This window comes from Elephantulus edwardii, unplaced genomic scaffold (genome assembly GCF_000299155.1).
Source record: "Elephantulus edwardii isolate Elephantulus edwardi_28Jun2011 unplaced genomic scaffold, EleEdw1.0 scaffold00013, whole genome shotgun sequence".
Taxonomy (NCBI): domain Eukaryota; kingdom Metazoa; phylum Chordata; class Mammalia; order Macroscelidea; family Macroscelididae; genus Elephantulus; species Elephantulus edwardii.
Genome location: NW_006399763.1, coordinates 1,111,064 through 1,131,167, shown reverse-complemented (window position 1 = coordinate 1,131,167; position 20,104 = coordinate 1,111,064). Strand labels below are relative to the sequence as shown.

General features: G+C 39.0%; 1 protein-coding gene across 1 annotated transcript in view; it reads right to left on the bottom strand.

Moving 5' to 3' along the window:
• PPIL6 (peptidylprolyl isomerase (cyclophilin)-like 6) overlaps positions 1-20,104 on the bottom strand; it is a 55,205-nt gene that overhangs the window by 5,021 nt on the left and 30,080 nt on the right. The window contains exon 7 of the mRNA XM_006881227.1: positions 1,753-1,888. Coding sequence (XP_006881289.1) covers positions 1,753-1,888 — 136 coding nt within the window. The remainder of the gene's footprint in view (positions 1-1,752; positions 1,889-20,104) is intronic.

Genomic DNA, 20,104 nt, shown 5'->3' with positions numbered 1-20,104 from the left:
CAATGCGCCTTTTAATTTCCTGGCTGCTGGTGCCAAGACTGTTGACTATGGAGCCAAGCAAACTAAAGCTGTGTACAATCTCAATCTCTTCACCTGATCTAATGCAGTATTCATTATCTATTCACTCTTTGCACATTCTCTCTCCAACTCCCCAATCCATGTCTGGCCTATTTTATAACAGCGGTATTATGCAATATTTGTCCTTTTGTGACTAAGGTATTTCACTCAGTATAATGTCCTCCAGGATCCCCCATGTTGTGTAATGTTTTACAAGTTTATTGTTTTTCAATGCTGTATAATATTTCATTGTGTGAATGTACAATAGTTTTCCTATCCATTCATTTGTTGCTAGGCACTTGTGTTGTTTCAATATCTTTGCTATTGTGAATAACATAGCAATAAACATGGGTGTGCATCTGCTGGGTCAAATGATATCTCTATTTCCAACTTTCTGAGAAAGCACCATTTTATATTCCCACCAGCAGTGAATAAGAGTTCCAATCTCTCCACAACCTCACCAGCATTTGTTTTTTTGCTAGCCTGCTGAACTTTGCTAGTGTTGCTGGGGCTGGATGGAATCTTTAGGGAAAGAAGATTGTGAAGTCTTTCTCCTGTGGGTTCGAATTGCCAACTTTTTGGTTAACAACTGAGTACTTAGCCATTGTGCCACCACAGCAAATAATTGCCTAATTAAATTCTGCTTGAATGAATGGGTTTAGAGGAGGATAGAAATAAAGACTGAAGGGGAGCTCTGGTGGCCTAGTGGCAAGGAGCTGCAACTACAATCCCAGAGGCGAACTGTTCAAATCCACCAGATGCTCTGCCGGGGAAGGAGGGACAATCTCCTCCTGTACCAGTCAGATCTGATTTGACGGTACATGCACACAAAAATAATAAAAAAATTTAAAAAAAAGAAAAGAAATAAAGACTGAAAAAAGATGTTGGCTAGTGCAGGGGCTCTAGTGGCCAACTGGGTAAGGAGGTGAGCTATCAACCCAAAGGCAGGCAGTTTGAATCTGCCACAATAACAATGGACTAGACTTTAGACTTTGTGTAACTAAAGGCATTTAAGTAGCAATGTCGGTATTTGAGAAAGTTCTCTTTATAAGAAGGAGTTCTGGTAGCCTAATGGTAAGAAATTGCACTGCTAACCCAAAGGCAGAGAGTTCAAATCAAAATGAGACATTTCCTCCTGTGTGATTTATATCCTCTGAAAAACTGCCGGAAGGTCAACTATAAGTCAGTTCAACTAAACATCTTCTCCAGAGTTTTAGTAATGAGTAGAGAGATTTTCAGCAAGATAGTAGGGAGATACTTAAATAATATAATAAATGGTGAGCATTGTTTGAATTTAAAAAATAATTCATGAATGTACTTTCAAAATTAAAATTCCATTTAGTTAGAACTAGAAAAAAATTTAAAGCACTATATTATTTTAGGAGATAACCTATTAACATAGAATCATCTCTCTATAACAGAATCTGAGCTTGAAATGTCATAGGTATTAAGTTCAAGGAGTAATTGTGGTCAAAATTAACATTGACATGAAATTGCTTCAAAGGCATCTAATAACACTATAATTATCAAGCTGCTGATGAAATATTTCTAAATATCCTTCCTACCTACATTTGTATTACTTTTACTTTTAAATTCTATCTGTAACTCCCGATAAACTATGTACTTCTCCAACCCTTTTTGAACCACCATTTTACATGTATGAATATTAAATAGACAAATATATAACATACGTACCCAAAAGCCACATACTTTCTGTCAAGGTAGGGAGTGGACTGTAGTGTGATATAGAACTGTGATCCATTGCTGTGAAGGCCTTTGTTAGCCATTCCAAGAACTCCCCTTTTATTATGAGGAATTGAGAAGTTTTCATCTAGGAAAGACAGTAATCAAGACCATTAAAATATTTCTGTTCTTTTAGCTGATCCCAAATTTGTCAATAACACATCCACCAAACATAACTGCTGGTATTAATCGCAGTCTTTGCATCAATACATGCCAAACTGTATGTGTTCTATTTGTTTTATATTCCTTTCAAACACTTAAGAAAAAGATGGTTTTAAAGAAAGTGAAAAATCTTCTATTTGAACACTTCTTTTTAGTTTATCTTTGTTGTTGTTATGTACTGTAGAGTCAGAACTGACTGGTAGCTGATACTCCAGCTGATTTTCAGAGGCAATAAAGTGCATGGGAGAAGACTGCTCATCTTTTTTCAGCAAAGTAGCTGATGGATTCACACCGCATACCTTTGTGCTGACAACATAATTATTTGCCACTAAAAAGAAAATAATAGAAGCACTGGTGGCCTGGTGGCAAGAAGCTATGCTGCAATCTCGAAAGAATGCAGTTCGAATCCACCATCTGCTCCACAGGAGCAGATTAACTGTTCAATTAACTGCCTCTGAAAACCCACAGCAAGTCAGCTATGGGTAGGTTCTGACTCAATGGTACACAACAACAACATACTAAAAAGAAATGTTAAGAAAATTCTAACTGCTAATGGACAGAATACAACAGCAATCTATGGTCTGTTCCACAGTTGGTTCCTGACCTTGTTCTGACTGAGGATATTGAACTTCGCTAGCATCTTTTCACAGATGTAGTCAATTTGATTGTTGTACATTCCATCTGGTGAGGTCATTGTGTGTAGTTGCAGTTTATGTTGTTGAAAGAAAAGTCCTTCAAAATTTTTAAGTCTTTCAAAATTCTATCATGCAATTTGTTGCCCTTTATGTCACCAAGGTTATCCTTTTTCTTTGTTTCCAACTTTTACATTCTAACCACTTGTATATCTAAATAAAAATATCTAAGGGAGCTCTCGTGGCCTAGTGGCAAGAAGCTGTACTGTGAAACTAGAGGAACATGGTTCAAATTCACCAGATTCTCTGCTGGAGAAGGAGAAGCAATCTCCTCCTGCACCAGTCAGTTCTGATTTGATGGTACACACAAAAATAATAATTTTTTTAAAAATTAGAGAAAAATATCTAAAGATATATTGTTGATGACTCTTTAGAAGTTAGTAAAAATGTTCAGTTTCATCATCTTTGACATTGAGGGTGGATGTACAAATTTGAATAATGTTCCTGTCAACAAGTCTCCAAATTTTAGCAGTACTGATGTTTATCCTATTACTTAACAGCAATATTTCAAGTTCTTGAAGTGTTCTTTTTGATAATGACTGTGATGCCATTTCTCTTCAATTTGTAACATATTAATGCATTATTTACTCTGCTAAGAATATAGGTCAGAAATAATCTCTTCTTTTGGCAGTATTTCAAACAGCATCAGTGATCATAAACACCTCCTCTGAGAAGACTGTCATGGGCTCTTCCCTTCCAGCATCTTTTTTTTCTTTTTTGTGATTTGAGTGAAAGTTTGGAAAGCAAATTGGTTTTCTATTCAGCCATATATATACTATTTTATAACCTTAATTAAAATATCCACAATGAAATTGTATTCTTCCCACTTACTTCTTGTGATTCTCTGATTCTCATGTCCATTAATCCTTCTACCATACTCTTTCCTGCCTTGCAGATATATTTACTGTCTCAATAGACAACATCATGATAAACAAAGTGTTGAAGCTGTCCATAGTTTCATCTTCAACAATCAACACCCTTGGTAGTAGCCGTTAGGAGATTTTGAGATGTATTCTACTGGGCAAAGCTGCTGTCAGAGACCTCTCCAAAATACTGAAGAGTAATGATGTTAGTCTGAAGACTAAGGTGCATTTGATTCAAGCCATGGTCTTTTCAATCACAATCACATCCAAATCTGAAAGCTGGACAATAAATAAGGATGATAATAGAACTGATGTCTTAAGAGGTGTGGTTTAAGGGAGCTCTGGTGGCCTAGTGGCAAGACGCTGCACTGCAATCCCAGAGGTATGCGGTTCATATCCACCAGATGCTTTGCTGGAGAAGGAGGGAGCAATCTCCTCCTGTACCAGTCAGATCTGATTTGACGGTACATGTAAAAATAATAAAATAAAAATTTGAAAAAAAGAGGTGTGGTTTAAAAAGAAAAAGAGAGCCGTGCTATTAGAAAAGAGTATTGAATATCCCATGGACAGTCAAAAGAACAGATACGTCTTGGGAGAAGTGCTCCTTGAATGCTCCTTGGAGGCAAAGATGGTGAAGCTTTGTCCTTTACACTTTGGGCACAGTGCTAGGAGAGGCTATTTCCTGGAAATGGAAAATGAGGGGTTAGTGAGAGAGAAGAAGATCCTTGAAGAGATGGATTGACACAGTGACAGCAGCAATGGGCTCAAATGGGTCAGAGATGATGAGGATGGCACAATATAAGACAGAGTTCAGGTCTGTTATTCATAGGGTTACTATGAGTCGTACTCAACTCAATGGCACCTAACAACAACATAGATAGCAGGTAGAGCTCTGACCATTCAATCTGTTACATGTTGGGCTGCTGAAAGAAAGGTCAACAGTTTAAATCCACTAGCCACTCCAAGGGAGAAAAATGGGCTGTCTCCTCCCCTTAATATTCACAACTTCAGAAACACTCAGAAGATTGATGGCTCAGGTCCACCCAGTGGTTCCATGGTAGGAAGACCTAACATCTGCTCCTGTAAAGATTACCACCTAGAAAACCCTGTAGGGAAATTTGTAGATTCTGTACATGAGATCACTACGAATTGGAATTGTCTCAATGGCGCCCAACAAAAACAAATACAGGTGGTCTCCAACTCATAAATTTAAGATGTATGGACTTGTGAAAAATGAAGGACTGTAGTCTTCAATATGGGTTGAAGCTCAACATCAAGAAGACAAAGATTCTCACCACTGGGCCAATTGGCAGCATCATGTTAGCTGGAGAAGAGATTGAGGGTGTTAGCAATTACAGCTTGCTCAGATCCACAATCAACACTCTTAACACCAGCAGTCAGGAAATCAAAAGACTAATTGCATTGGGAAAATCTGCTGTTATGGACCTCTCCAGAGTGTTGAAGAGCAATGATGTCAGTCTAGATATAAAGGTGCACCTAGGCCAGGCCATGGTTTTCTCAATTACTTGTTATGCTTCAGAGAGTTGAACAATGACTAACGATGACAGAAAAAGAATAGATGCCTTTGAGTTGTGCTGGAGAAGTCTTGAACATACTATGGATTTCCAAGAAAACAAATAGGTCTTTCTTGGAGAGCATGAAAGCGTCTCTCCTTGGAGGCTAGGATTTTGAAGCTCTACCTCACTTACTTTGGGCATGTGGCCAGGAGGGATTGGTCCTTTGAGAAGGACATCATGCTCAGAAAAGTGTATGGACAGCGCAGGAGAGGAAGACCCCAGATGAGATGGACTGATACAGTAACTGGGGAAATGGGGGTTGGTATGCCAGAATTAGTGAGACTGGCTCGGGACAGGGAAGGATTCAGAGCTGCTGTACATCGAGTTGCTACACATCACAGGCGACTCAATGGCACACAACAACAATAACATACTATGACAGGTTTGGAAGCAGGAGTGGTATCCACTTTCTAAATAACATGCCTCTGGAAACTCTATGAAGTTTGATAAATGTCAATAGTTGTAAAGGGGCTTCAGGCCTTTTGTTCATAGGGTCGCTATGAGTCGTGCTCGACTCAAATGCAATCAACAACAATAATGTTATTAATTCTATAAACAAAATATTTATTTACGTTTAACTTACCACTTGAGGCTATGCTGCTTCTACATGAGCAGTAGTGTCCAGGCTGCAAGAAGCCACCCGCATCCCTGCCATAGCCCTGTAGAGGCCTCCATGAGATTTACCCCTCTCCTGCTCCTGGGAAGTGTCCAGACATCTCAGGTTTAGCTGTTCTCCTTCCTGTCCCTTTCAGAGCAACAAAGTCATAATGACCCTTCCTGCATAAACTAGATATGCTCTGCAGCTAGATACCCCAGAGGACTGGGCTGCTAGACTCGCCTCTCCAGCTCCAGGACTAGCCAGGCAGGATTCCCTCAGGAAACAAAGTAGACCCACAGTTACCTAAAGATGGGAGCCAAATGCATCCTGGAGTTTAAATAAGTACTTTAGAACAGCTTATTGGAAGGAAATAAAATGATCCTAGTTTAGGGCAGCTCTAGCAGTCTGGTGGGTAGAGAGCTGCACTCCCAACTGCAAGGCTAGTGTTTGGAATTTATCAGCTACTCCTTGAAAGAAAGATGGGCAGTTTCCTCCAGTGTGACTTAGAGTTTGTGAAAATCCACTGGAAGACTGGCTTTGAGTTAGCTCTGGCTCCAGAGCAAAGAGAAAGGGAATATAACATATTTACATAATAACATATTTATATTCTTTTTCTCATTTGCCATCAATTTGGTTCCAACTAAGAGCTAGCCCTTCAGTATTTTTCCAAGGCTATAAACTGCACAGGAGGGGGTTGCCCATCTTTCTCCTGGAGCATGGCTGGTGCATCTGAACTACCAGGGAAGCTCCGTCTTTGAGTTAGCAGTGCAATTTTCTGCGGGCTTCTACACCACTGCTATTATTTGTCTTGTTGTTGTTATTGTTGTTAGGTGCCGTTGAGTATGACAACAGATCTGTGCTATTTACCTTAGCATAGAAATGTTTTTCCAACAAGTAACCATATGAAAATGGAGAATGAAAATTCATAGGTATAATTAAACTTTTTCTTCATTTTACAAATATCTATTGAATAATAATTCCAAGATTTGTTCTAAGTTGTTGTTAGGTGCTGGCAAGTTGAGTATGACTCATAGTGACCCCGTGAAGAACAGATCAGAACCCTGTCCTATCCTGTGCCATTCACACAATCTCTGACACACTTGAGCCCATTGCTTCAGTCACTATGTTAGTCTATCTCTTTGAGGATCTTTTTCTTTTTTGCCATCCCTCCACCTTTCCAAGCATCATGTCCCTTTGCAAGGTGTAGCCTTTCCTAACAATATGCTCAAGGTATGTGAGAAGAAGTTTTGTCATCTTTGCCTCCAAGGAGCACGCTGGCTGCATTTTCTCCAAGACCTACCTGCTTGTCCTTTCCACAGTCCATGGGATATGCAGTACTTAAGTTTCTTTCTTACATAATACTTTTTTGATGACAAATGTAAAAAAACCTGACATCTAAATAAAAAACAACTTTTCCCATTAAGTCCAAGTAGTCAACTATTGCAGATTATTTTATCAGCAGTTCTGAATGGAAAGAAGTATTTTAAACAAACAACCAAAAAAATGTTTCAAAATATGGGGAGTAAAAAGCTTGTTCTAGATTACTGGGAAAATGCAAAGATCTAAATATTGGCTGCTAAATACAAGTAAAGCAGCACTGGTGGCCTAGTGAGTAAGGAGTTGTGCTACCAACCCAAAGTCAGGAGGTTCAAGACTATTAGCTGCTCCAAGGGAGAAAGATGGACAGTCTCCCCTCTTGTGATTTACAGCCTCTGAAAACCCTCTGGAGGATCAGTTACTAGTCAATTCCAACTCAATAGCAATGAGTGAGGAAATTAGAGTAATCAATAATGATTTTTTAAGGAGCTGGCAGACACTCAGAACCCTCTCATCATGTTCTCAGTGACTTGTGAGGTCCTGCTTGCTCCTTTAACTTACAGCAAGCTATAGGATAGTCACTATTGCCCTGTGGCTAAAGCTAGCATCACTTGCCATGTGGAACATTAACAGGAAAATGTAAGGCTTTCACTTGAAACAGAAATTGGAGTTAATATGCTGGAGAAAATGTTTCAGCATCTATTCATTTTCAATTTAATTCAGTTCATTTCTCTTGGATAAAAACCACCATGTGGTGACCACAGCTGAAGCCTGGGTCCTCTGTACAGAGACGTGGGTGCAGATCTTTACAAGAGCATCAGTGAGGTCCTGGGATAGAAAGTTGGTCGGCAGTTATTTAAAACAAAGTTCATTCTACTGCTTATTGACGCAACTAAGAATAGGAAAGCTACCTTGGATTCTCTCTTATAATCAAGTATTATCAAACAATTTGGGAAAATTCCATTCCATTTTCTCAGGATAGCTATGTGGTTGCTGTTGATAGGTGCTTTCAGTATGGATCACACCTGAACAAAAAGAAAATAAAAATCCTCACAACCGAATGATTTTATAAAATGCAGTGTACATGAATGATTGTATGCAAATCAATTTAAAAATTAAATTAAAAAATAATCCTCACAACTGGACTAATTAAAAACCCCATGATAAGTGGAGAAAAGATTGAAGTTGTAAAGGATTTAATTTTACTTGGGCCTGTAATCACTGCCCATGAAAGGAGCAGTCGAGGGGGGAAAAAGCCAAATGATGTTTATTGGACTGGGCAAATCTACTGTAAAAGGCCTATTTTAAAGTGTTTAAAGAGCAAAGATTTCACTTTTCTTTTTTACTATTTTGTGTGTGTGTACCGTCAAATTGGATCTGACTGGTACAGGAGGAGATTACCCCTCCTTCTCCGCAGAGTATCTGGTGGATTTGAACTGCCTGCCTCTGGGACTGCGGTGCAGACTCTTGCCACTAGGCCACCAGAGCTCCCTAAAGAGCAAAGGTTTCACTTGGAGGACCCAAGTCGTAGAAACTTCAGTCACTTTTTATACATGTGAAAATTGTACCAAGAATAAGGAAGACTGAAGAAGAATTGGCGTCTTTGAATTGTGTGGTGCTGGAAAAGAATACTGACTATACCATGCACTGACAAAAGAACAAACAAGTCTGTGTTGGAAGATGCAGGCAGAATGCGCTTTAGAAGCAAAGATGGCAAAACTTTGTCTCACATACACTGAGCAAGTCTTTAGCAGGGGCCAGTCACTGGACAAAAAGACCTCATGCTTGGTCAAGTAGAGAGGAAGATCCTCAACAAGCTGGATTGGCACAGGGACTTCAGTGCAGGCTCAGTCCATGTTTTCTTCTATTTGTACACAGAATATTACTGTGAGTCAGAACCAACTCGAAGGAACCTAGTAATAACAAATAATAACTGACCACTGTCGTTAATTCTGATTCATAGCAACCCTATAGGACAGAGTAGAATTGGTCTCATAGGGTTTCCAAAGTTTAACAGAAGCAGACTACCTAATTTCTGTCCTAAGATGTGGATGACAGATCTTCACCTTTGGGTTAGTAGCTCAAATCTAACTCCACTGTGCCATCAGAGCTCCTTATGATATGACAAGTAATGAAAATGAGAGCTTTATAACTGTGCATAACGTGGACGAATCTCACAGGCTGTGATGACAAAAAAAGCAAGAAACAAAGCATCCTTAGAACAGGATTCTAGTTATTATAAAGGTTTTTTAAAAGGCAAGATTTAACTATGTTGTTTGGATATGCAAACATAGGGGGATAACTACGCAACAGGGGTAGAAAGAAGACTGAGGGGTTAAGGGTGATGGGAAATTTTGGACACAGTGGGGATGACTGCACAATCTGAGGAACACTACTAACATCACACACTTGTACATGTAAAATGTGTTCAAATGCAATTATTTTTTTTTTCATTTTCCCCTACAGGTTAAAAAAAGAGAGAAGAGAGGGTAGAGAGAGATGGAGTTAGAATTCAGGACGGACAAATGCAGAACTCCTGTCATGCTGGAAGTCTGCATTTCTAGACAAGAGTATTAGTAATATGGAGGACTGCAGTAGAATTGTTAATATTTTATGTATATATTTTTTGTATATGGCATATTTCAAGGGGAAAGTAGCCCTTAAATGGCTATTATTTCTTGTTGTCGTTGAGTCAACTCCAACTCACGGTGATTTCCCGCGTGTCAGAACAGAACCGCTCCATAGGGTTTTTAAGGCAGTGAGCTTCTGCAAGCAGGTTGCCAAGCCCATCTGCTGAGAAACCTCTAGGTGGGTTTGAACTATCCATCTTTCAACTAGTAGTCAAGTGGTTAAATGTTTGCATCACCCAAAAACTCCCAAGCCCTATTATCTTTAGGCTAATAAAAAAAATAAGTCTGTGTAGTTTTCATATTCTTTATTCAGTATTGATAGTGCACCAAGCTCTGTGCTTTTTATTAATTTCAATTTGCACTTAAGAGATCTTGCAATTACATAAGTGGATTTTGAAGGCTGTAGCTACTAGTGAATTTAGAGGATAAGCTAATATTGTTGTTGTATTGTTGTGTGCTGTCAAGTTGGAACTGACCCACAGCTGACCCGCCAGTGGGTTTTAAGAGGCAATCGCATGGAAGGAGAATGCCCATCCTGCACCCATGAAGCAGCTGGTGGATTTGAACCACATGCCTTCAAGATTGCAGTGTAGCTTCTTACCACTAGGCCACCAGATCTCCCTAGTATTAAGAAACTGATATACTTATTGTAACACCAGTAATTAAAATTTAAATTGTAACAGTGGTTTATATAGTATTTGTCCTTTTGTGACTGAGATATTTCACTAGGCATAATGTCCTCCAGCATCACCCATGTTGTGTAATATTTTATGAGTCCCTTGTTTTTCAGTGAGGTGTAGTATTCCATTATGTGAATATACCATAGTTTTTCTATCCATTCATTTGCCACTGTTTTAAAACAAAACTGAATTGGGGGTTGAGGGTTAACTAAGAAAGAGGGGATACATAATGAACACTGCATTGGAAAAAATGAAGGCAAGAACTCTTTAAAAAGAATATGTGATTAGGCATTATTTGTATGACAACAGTCCAGAATAAGAGGTGCATTGCAAAGTGAACTGGGGAATGGTGGGGGGACAAAGGGAGGAAATTATGCAACAGTGAATTAATTTGGTGGGGTTTTGTAAGTGAATTAGGGGGGTTAGGGAGGAAAATGTGCATCCAGGAATGAATGAAAATCCAAGTTTTCTGTAAAATTTTGTTTAAAATCACAATTTAAAAAAGGAAAAATTAAAATAAATAGTACTGGCAATCTAACACATGAAAAGATGTTCAATGTCATTTTCCATTAGAGAGATGCAAATAAAAACCACAATGGGAAACCATTTTGCTTCCACAGAATGGCTAAGATTTTTTTTAAAAACAAACACCAAAATAATAAATGTTTATTTAGGCTATGGGGAAACTGGAACCCTTACCATATTACCCTTGCTAAAAGAAACAGAAAATGTTATAGCCACTTTAGAAAACAGTAAGAGTTCCTAAAAAAAGTCACAAACAGAACCACCTTATGACCCAGAAATTCCACTCCTAGAATGGAAAGCAGACACTCAGATACTTGTACTCCAATGTTCATGCAGCACTATTTACAATAAAGAAAAGGTGGAAACAACTTAAATGCCCACCAATGGTGAATGGATAAACAAAATATGGTGCATACATATTATACAGCGTAATATGCCTCCAGTAAGAAAAATTCATTATCTTTAGATAAAAATGTTTTCCTTCTCAGATGGTAGCAGTGGTAAAGGGAGCCTGTTACCTCAGCATGTAACATGAATGGCACTGACGTCTGTTCTGGGCATGTCTGTGGATGCATACTACCTGATGTCCAATGAGGTAGAGCTGAACCAGTCTTGTTCTGAGCCCTCTGCTGGGATATGATGCCGCCTTGTTGACTTGCTATACCCTCAGTCTGTGATGGCCCTGAAGGTACCTCATAGACTCTGCAGCATTCTCACTTAGACCTTCGCCCAGGCTCTGAATTTTGCCGTTGCTACTCACTCCTGTCATAGTAGACCCATGAAAGATCCACCAACTCTTAAATTGGTATTCTTGCCTCAAGGGAGCCAAGAAAGGTGCAGGGGTACAAACAAAAGGTATTTAGATACCTCCATTTCCCAACCATGCCTGGCTCTCAGACTTCCTTCCTTTTTCCCAAATCCTATTATGAATATGAGTAGTTGTTGTTATGCGCCATCGAGCTGGAACCACCTCACATCTAACCCTTCAGAAAGATATCAGAGACAATAAATCGTACAAGAGGACACTGCCCATCTCTCTCCCTCAGAGTGGATGGTGGGTTGGAAGCCTTTGGTGTGGCAGCACAACTCCTTAGCACAGGCCTGTTAACCTCTTTTAACCTTATATACTAATCTTAATTCTCTCACCAACCACGGTACATAGATAGCTTGGGTTGGCTAGTAAAAAGGCCATTTATATGAAAAAGGAAATAGGAAAGCACATAAAAGAGTTGACCTTTGGACAGCATGGCTTTGAATCGCACAGGTCTACTTTTATGTGGATATTTTTCCCTGTTGCTATTGCAATAAACTCAAAGGTTTTGAGTATTTAAAACACCCCATGATGCTAATCATCTCCACATGAACAGCTGATTGCTCATATTTTATTTACTGCAGAGACAGACTGCTCATGCAGAGATTATTAGAGTGGCACTGTTTGTAACCTGACACTACCGACCCTCAAGCCCACCACAACTGTTGTTAGGTTCCATCGAGTCAGCCTCAGCTTACAGTGACACTGTGTGACAGAACTAAACGCTGCCCCGTCCTGCCCATCCTCAAAATCACTGCTGTGCTCTAGGCCGTGCTTGTAGCCATGGTGCCAATCTATCTCCTACAGTGCCTTATAAGGAAGAATGAAGAATTGATGCCTTTGAATTGTGGGGTTGGTTCCCTATCTCCTTCCAAAGGTAACTAAAAGTTAGAGGTTTGGTTTTCTGTTTTATTAGTCATAACAGCATTAGGAACTTGTGCATTTAAAATATTTGCTGGATTTAAACCTACTTCAAATGCATGTATTATTTATTTTTAAAAGGCAAATAACCCCATTTTTTGGGCCAGCAAAAGTCTCTTCAAGCTGGCGCCTGAACATGACAGACACCTTGGACATGACCCGCATGAACTTTCTTAGTGCTCTTGCTATGTGATGAGACATGAAGGTCCAGATTCGTCTTTGGTATATTTCCTTTCCCAACCCTGGAATTTTCCACTTCCCTCAGAAGCTCTGGTTTCTCTAAGCAGGAAATGACATCTCCGAACAACAATCTGAATACTAGCAGCATTTGCTCGTGGCTATTGGGCTGATCATTGTTTGTAGGCCTCTAGGTTCCATTCAAACTCAGAGAGGCTTTGCTTGTGAGTTTGGGTGATATCAAGTCTGCTCTGGCTCATAGTGACCCTATGTACATCAGAAAGAAACACAATGCTCTGCTCACAATCAGTGCTGTGCTTATTAGCCTCTGCTATATCTGACTTCCTGTACTTTGAGTATTCTGAATCTCAGGGACACAAGAAATGATTAAACCAGAATATCTCAGTCACTTTCTTACCTTAACCCACGTTACATACTTACACAGCAGTCTCAGAATAACATTAAAAATGCTATCACAAATAAAAATTGCTGAGATTTAAAAAAATTTTTATATATAGTACCTCTAGTCTCTATTTTTAATACAAATTACATATCAGACTCTCATGCTTTTAGCCAGTGAATTATAGTCCAACAACAAAAAAATATATATAATTAATGCTCATTGCCAGTATTTATGTTGAGTTCTCTCTTATTATTTGATTGTCTGAAGTTCTCTAAATACTTCAGGAAGACCTCACAGCAACCTTCCTGAATTCCTGCATGCTGATAATTCTGTGCTCTTTACAATTCAAAGTCAATTTGGCTGTATATAATTCTTAGTGCATATTTCCTTTCCTTAAGTACCTCAAATATGTTATTTGAATTTTTCTTGGCATAAAGTGTTACTGTCAAATAATATGATAATTTAATTTTCTTTCCCTTATAAATAACTTACTCTTTTTTCTAAGCTGCTCAAATAATGTTTTTTTCTTCAATGGCCAATAATGTTATTAAAATATATTTTTTCTTCAATGGCCAATAATGTTATTAAAATGTATTTTCGTATTGAATGTCATGCTCCAGTATTTTCAGGAATGTGGTAAACTCTCTTAATAAATAGTGCCAAATTTTTACACATTGTTTCAATCAGGGTTCTCTAGAGAAACAGGATTAGTAAGATACACATATGTAGAAAAACTTCTTTTGAAGAGCTGGTTTATAAAATTGTAGCAGCTGACAAATCCAAAGTATGTGGGTCAGGTGTCTTATTTAGTGCTGGTGTAACAGAGATACCACAACTACACAGTAATAAGCAAAAACTTATTCTCTTACAGTTTAGGATTCTAGAAGTTTAAATTCAAGGTACTGGCTCTAGGGGGAAACTCTGTCGGTTCTGGAGGAAGGTCCATGTATTCCGCCTCTGTATGCCCAATGCTCTTTCGAGATCTCTGTGTCCTGACCTGACTGTGATGAGGTGCTTCCCAGCATAGGGACCCGAGTCTAAAGGACATGCTTGACTTTAGCTTTTCTTCTTGGTGATACTGATGTCCATTCTTTCTGCTCACTCTGTCCTTTTATTTCTTGTGAGATTTAAAAAAAAAAAAATTACAGCCACACCCCAGAGTAACTCCCCTTACATCCCATCAGGGTTATGATCAGATTAGTAGTGTTTAATCCTTTTACAACTGTTTATCTTATCAGAACATGGGGGTTCATTACATAACTTTCATATTATACCATTTTTTATGTTGTTGTTGTGACCCATAGCTGACCCTTCAGCAGGTTTTCAGAGGCAAAAAATCAAAAGGGAGGAGACTGCCCATATTTCTCCTCCAGAGTAGATGGTGGATTCAAGCCATGTACCACTAGATGAGCAGCACAGTTCCTTAGCACTAAGCCTCCAGAACTCCCTATTATAGCATTGCTGGGTTTTACCACCGAGTTGGAATCAGCCCACAGCCGACCCTCCAGGGGGTTTTCAGAGGCAGTAAATCTCATGGGAGGAGACTGCCCATCCTTCTCCCTCAGAGTGTTTGGTGGATTCAAGCCACGTGCCTCTGGGATTTCAGTGCAGCTTTCTTAATACTAGGCTACCAGAGCTCCCATATTAAATCTGTCAAAATATAGCTAATCCTATGAAATAACAGGAAGGGAGAAACAATTAAAAGGCATTATTTTACATCTTAACATTAACTACCAGGAGGCAGTCATCAGAACAGAGCAGGGAAATACTGCATGGTTCAAAACGGGAAGGGTATACATCAGGATGTGTCCTATCTCCATACCTTTTCAATCTATATGAAGAAGTTGTCTGTGATGCTGGGCTTTATGGGGAAGAATGTGGCTTCAGGATTGGAGGAAGACTCATCAACAATCTGCATTATGCATTTGACACAACCCTGCTTGCTAAAACCGAGGAGGACCTGAAGCACTTGCTGCAGAAGGTGAAAGACTTAAATTTGGATTGAAGCACAACATCAAGAAAACAGATTCTCTCACTACTGGGTCAATTGGCAGCTTCATAATGGATGGTGAAGAGATTGAGATTGCTAACAACTTTAGTTTGCTTGGCCTCACAATCAACACTCTTGGTACCAGCAGCCAGGAAATTAAAAGACGTATTGCATTGGGAAAGTCTTATCAGAGATCTCTCCGGCGTACTGAAGAGCAATGATGTCAATCTGGAGACTAAAATGCACTTGATCCAGGCCATGGTCTTCACAATTACATGCTATGCATCAGAGAACTGGACAATGACTAGGGATGATAGAAGGAGAATTGATGCTTTTGAGCTGTGGTGCTAGAGAAGAGTATTGAATATATCATGGACTGCTAGGAGAACAAACAGGTTAGTCCTGGAGAAGGTGAAACCAGTCTACTCCTTGGAGGCAAAGATTCTGAAGCTTCATCTGATATACTTTGGGCATATTGCATGGAGGGACCAGTCCCTGGAGACGGACATCATGCTTGGAAGAGTGGAGGGACAGGATAAGAAAGGAAGACCCTTGATGAGATGGATCAATTCCGTGACTGGGGTAATGGGGGTGGGTGTGTTAGAGAAAATAAGATTGGCACAGGATAGAGCAGGGTTCAGAGCTGTCGTGCATAGGGTCGCTATAAGTTGCAAGTGACTTGACAGCATATAACAACACCAAAACATCTTAATACAGAGGTTGTGCTCTTCTCAAAATCTAGAAAAACTAGTCTCGATGTTCCAAATACTTAAGTCTGTCCACAAGTAGTATTAAATCAACTCTACACTTGCAACAAAGATTAGATTGAGAAGTATCTTCTACATAAGCATTCTGGTCTAGAACTAAAAGGCCTCCCCTTTGCACCTGTATCAACCCAGTGTATAAACAAGAACATGTCTAAGGCTTAGACTTTTTAACAATTTTATTTCCACCCATCACTTTTCAAAACAGCCATTCTGGTGAATTTTAACACAAAATGTACAAAGTTATGACTCAAATAATAGACGTTTGTCATACTTTTGCAACTGCTTTAACATCTAGGAAGACTAGATGCTATACAATTAGGATTTTTATTTTTATATACACTGTTTACATAGCAAAGTAAAACAAAACACACAGAATTTATGGGACAAGGGTTAATCTTGCATATACATGTCTTTTGAGGGGATACAATTCAATCCACAATGGCCAAGCAGCTGTCTGGGAATTCTGATAGTCTTGGGTCTGAAGGTGGTATATCAGGAAATCTAAGAAAGAAAAAAATTCTGCAAGAATGTCCATTTTATATTCTGGAGCAGAATCAATGTCTATTTTATATTCTGGAAATAGAATCTTCCCTTGGGGAATATCTGATTTTGCTCTTACGGAATTCAACTGAGTAGATAAAGTCTACAAACACTTTAGAGGGTAATCTGCTATAGTTAAAGGACAACTAAATTAAATGCTAATCACAGACAAGCACTTTATTACACCTAGGAAGTATGCATTGTGAAATTCTACTGCCAAGGACCTCTCCAAAGATCAAATAAACAAGGATTTCAGTTTAAAGACTAAGGTGATCCTGATCCAACCCTGAAAGTTGGGCAATTAATAAGGAGGACAGAAGAAGAATTGATCCTTTCAATTGTGATGTTGGAGAAGAGTAATGAATAGTCCCTGGGCTGCCAAGAGAACAAACAAATCTAACTTGGAGGAAGTGAAACCAGATTGCACTTAAAAGCAAGGATAATGAAACTTGGCATCACATACTTTCAGCATGTTGTCAGGAGTGGTCCATCCCTGGGAAAAAGGCCTCATGATGGGAAAAGTAGAGATTCAGAGGAAGAGAGGAAGACCTTCAACAAGATGTAACAAGACAGTAACAATGAGCTTGAGTATATCAGGGATAGTGGGGGTGGCACAGGATAGGGCAAGGTTCAGGTCTATCATTCATACAGAGCGATGAGTCTTAGTGGACTCAACAATACCTAAGAAAAACTGGTGTTTTAATGAACAAATAGGCACCGTAACCTGCCGAAGAGGAAACATAATCATTTCAGTCACCTCCTTTTTTGACTTGGCATCCATATACCTCTCCTTAAGCCACACTTAATCTAATAGAGATAACAAAGTCATACTTCTACCTAATATGTTATCCTGTGTACAACCACAAAAGTACTAACCCCTTTCAAGAGACAATGTAAAATCCTTGGGCAATGTTTATGCTTCTCTTTGATATCCTGTGCTCATCCCTTCCTAGGAATTATGCGAACCACCTGCTATTACCTTGCACTATTTCCTTGAACTCAACAGTAATGGGAGAAGACAACAGTAATGGTAAAAAAATATTTGAGACTAAAGTCTCCCAAAAGCCATTGCTCTTCTAGACAAGCTCCCCTCCTCACCAAGCCAAATGCTTAATGTAAATGATAATGTGAGTTAAAAATGTGGTAACCAATTCAGCCTGCTTCTCTGTTTTTGTTGGAGGTGAAAGGGTCATCTCCTAACTTTGTCTCCTTGAGGTATAAACATGCAATAAAATGCATGCATCTTAGATGTTCAATTTGCTGCATTTTGGCATTTGTGTTTAGCTACGTGGCAAGCAAAACAACAAAGTCATATACAATGTCACATCTTTTTTATTTTGGAAAACTTTTCTTCAACTCTAGTTCTGTTCCCTTGCTTTGGTTTAATTCCTTAGGGATACCTATTATTTTTATGTTGGATCTTCTCTTTCTGTTGTTAATAACTCGCTTTCTTGTAATTTTTTTTTCTTTCTCCATTTTTTTGTTTTAAAAGTTTTCTTCCTCTCACCTTCTACTTCTTTTAAGAGAGTAATCTGCTGAATTTATTTTTTCTCTTGTTCCATCTAGTTTATAAAATTCTAAATTTTCTTTTATTGTTACTTATTTCCTGAGTTCTGCCATCTCATCTCTTAAGTTTTTCTAATTATGATTTATTACTATTTCATGTTTATAATTTTACTAACAATGTCTGTAGTTGTAGTTGTTGCTATGCATCATCAGGTTGGAACCAACTCATAGCTGACCCTCCAGCAGGTTTTCAGAGAAAGTAAATTGCATGAGAGGAGACTATCTTTCTCCCAGAGAACAGCTAGTGGATTTGAACTGAGTGCCTCTGGGTTGGCAGTGCAGCTCCTTAGCACTATGCCACCAGAACTCCCTAGCTCATTTAAAAACAGATGTTTTAAATTTGTCTGTTCTGTAAGTTTGCCTTTCTGGGGTGTCTTCATTATTTGAAATGTTATTACTCCACTTCTTACTCTCTTCATCTTACAATAGTCATATATGAAATTTAACTTTGAAACATTTTAGTTGTTTAGTAAAATTGTTATTGTTGTTGTTAGGTTACATGGAGTTGCCTGGACAATTCATAACAACTCTATAGAAAACAGATCTGAACCTTGCCTTATCCTATGACAGCCTCACTAGCTCTGATATGCTTGAACCATTGTTAAAGACACTCTGACAATCCATCTTATTGAAGGTCTTCTCTTTTTCTGACCCTCTACCTTTTCCAGCATGGAATCTTTTTCAAGAAAAAACATACTCTTCCTAACAACATGCCCAAAGTATGTGAGGTGAATTTTCACCATCCTTTCCTTGAAAGAACACCCTGTTTGCACTTGCTGCAAGACAGACTTGGTCTTTTGGCAATCCATGGGGTATGCAGTACTGTTCTCCAACACAATTCAAAGGCATCAATTCTTCTCCTGTCATCTTTATTCAACTTTCCAACTTTCAGATGTATAGGAAGCAAGTGAAAATATTATGGTTTGGATTATGAGCATTTCAGTCTTTAATCTGACATCTTTGCTCTTTAGCACTTACAAGAGGTCCTTTACAGCAGACTTTTCCAATGCAACACACTTTTTTATTTTTTTTTAACTTAAGGTAATTAATTTATTACCATGCTTATATTATCCAATACAAGCACTATCCTAAATATCTGCAACTCAGCCTTAATAACAGAAATAACACCGTGAAAGAAGCATATAGCCAGTCTTAATATTTTCTACTTTTTTTTCCCCATTTCTTAGTTTATTCATTGTTTCACTTACTTATTCCTTTTATTTCTTGACACTTAGCTTTCCTAAATGTTTAGAAGGGAACATTGGAAGGGAGGTAGCTTTTCTAACTTCACAAAGCTCTCTCTTGTTCTCTCATGCTGCTGTCATGTTGTTGTTGTTGTTGTTATGTGCTGTCGAGTCACTTGCGACTCATAGCGACCCTATGTACAACAGCCCTAAACTCTGCTCTGTCCTGTGCCAATCGCACTATCTCAGATAAACCCATCCTGATTAACCCAGTCACTGAATCAATCCACCTCATAGAGGGCCTTCCTCTTCTGCACTATCCCTCCACCCTCCCAAGTATGATGTCCCTCTCCAAGGACTGATCCCTCCTTACATGTCCAAACTATGTTAGATGGAGCCTCAGAATCCTTGCCTCCAGGGAACCGCCCAGTTTAACCCTTTCCAAAATGAATCGGTTGGTTTTCCAAGCAGTCCATGGTACCCTTAATAACACTTCTCCAGCACCACAGCTCAAAAGCATCAATTCTCCTTCTATCCTCCTTGGTCACTGTCCAACTCTCTGATGCATAACAAGTGATCAAGGGCTGGACAATGGGAGATAGATGTTGAAGGGAGTGGGTAGAAGTGTATGGGTATCCTGGTGGATGGTAGAGCAGGGAAGTAAGTGGGTAAGGACATGTGTGCCAAAGGCAGGGACAACACTGATACTAATGGTTGACTCCACATTAAGGGATATATCTTTCACTTTTCTGTAAAATGCTGGTCTGTCTGATACTTCTCTAAAACTGAACATTCAAATTAAGATAGACCCAGCAATTCCACTACTGGGAATATACCCTGAAGAGACCATAGCTGACATCCAAGCAGATATATGCACACCCATGTTTATTGAAGCTTTGTT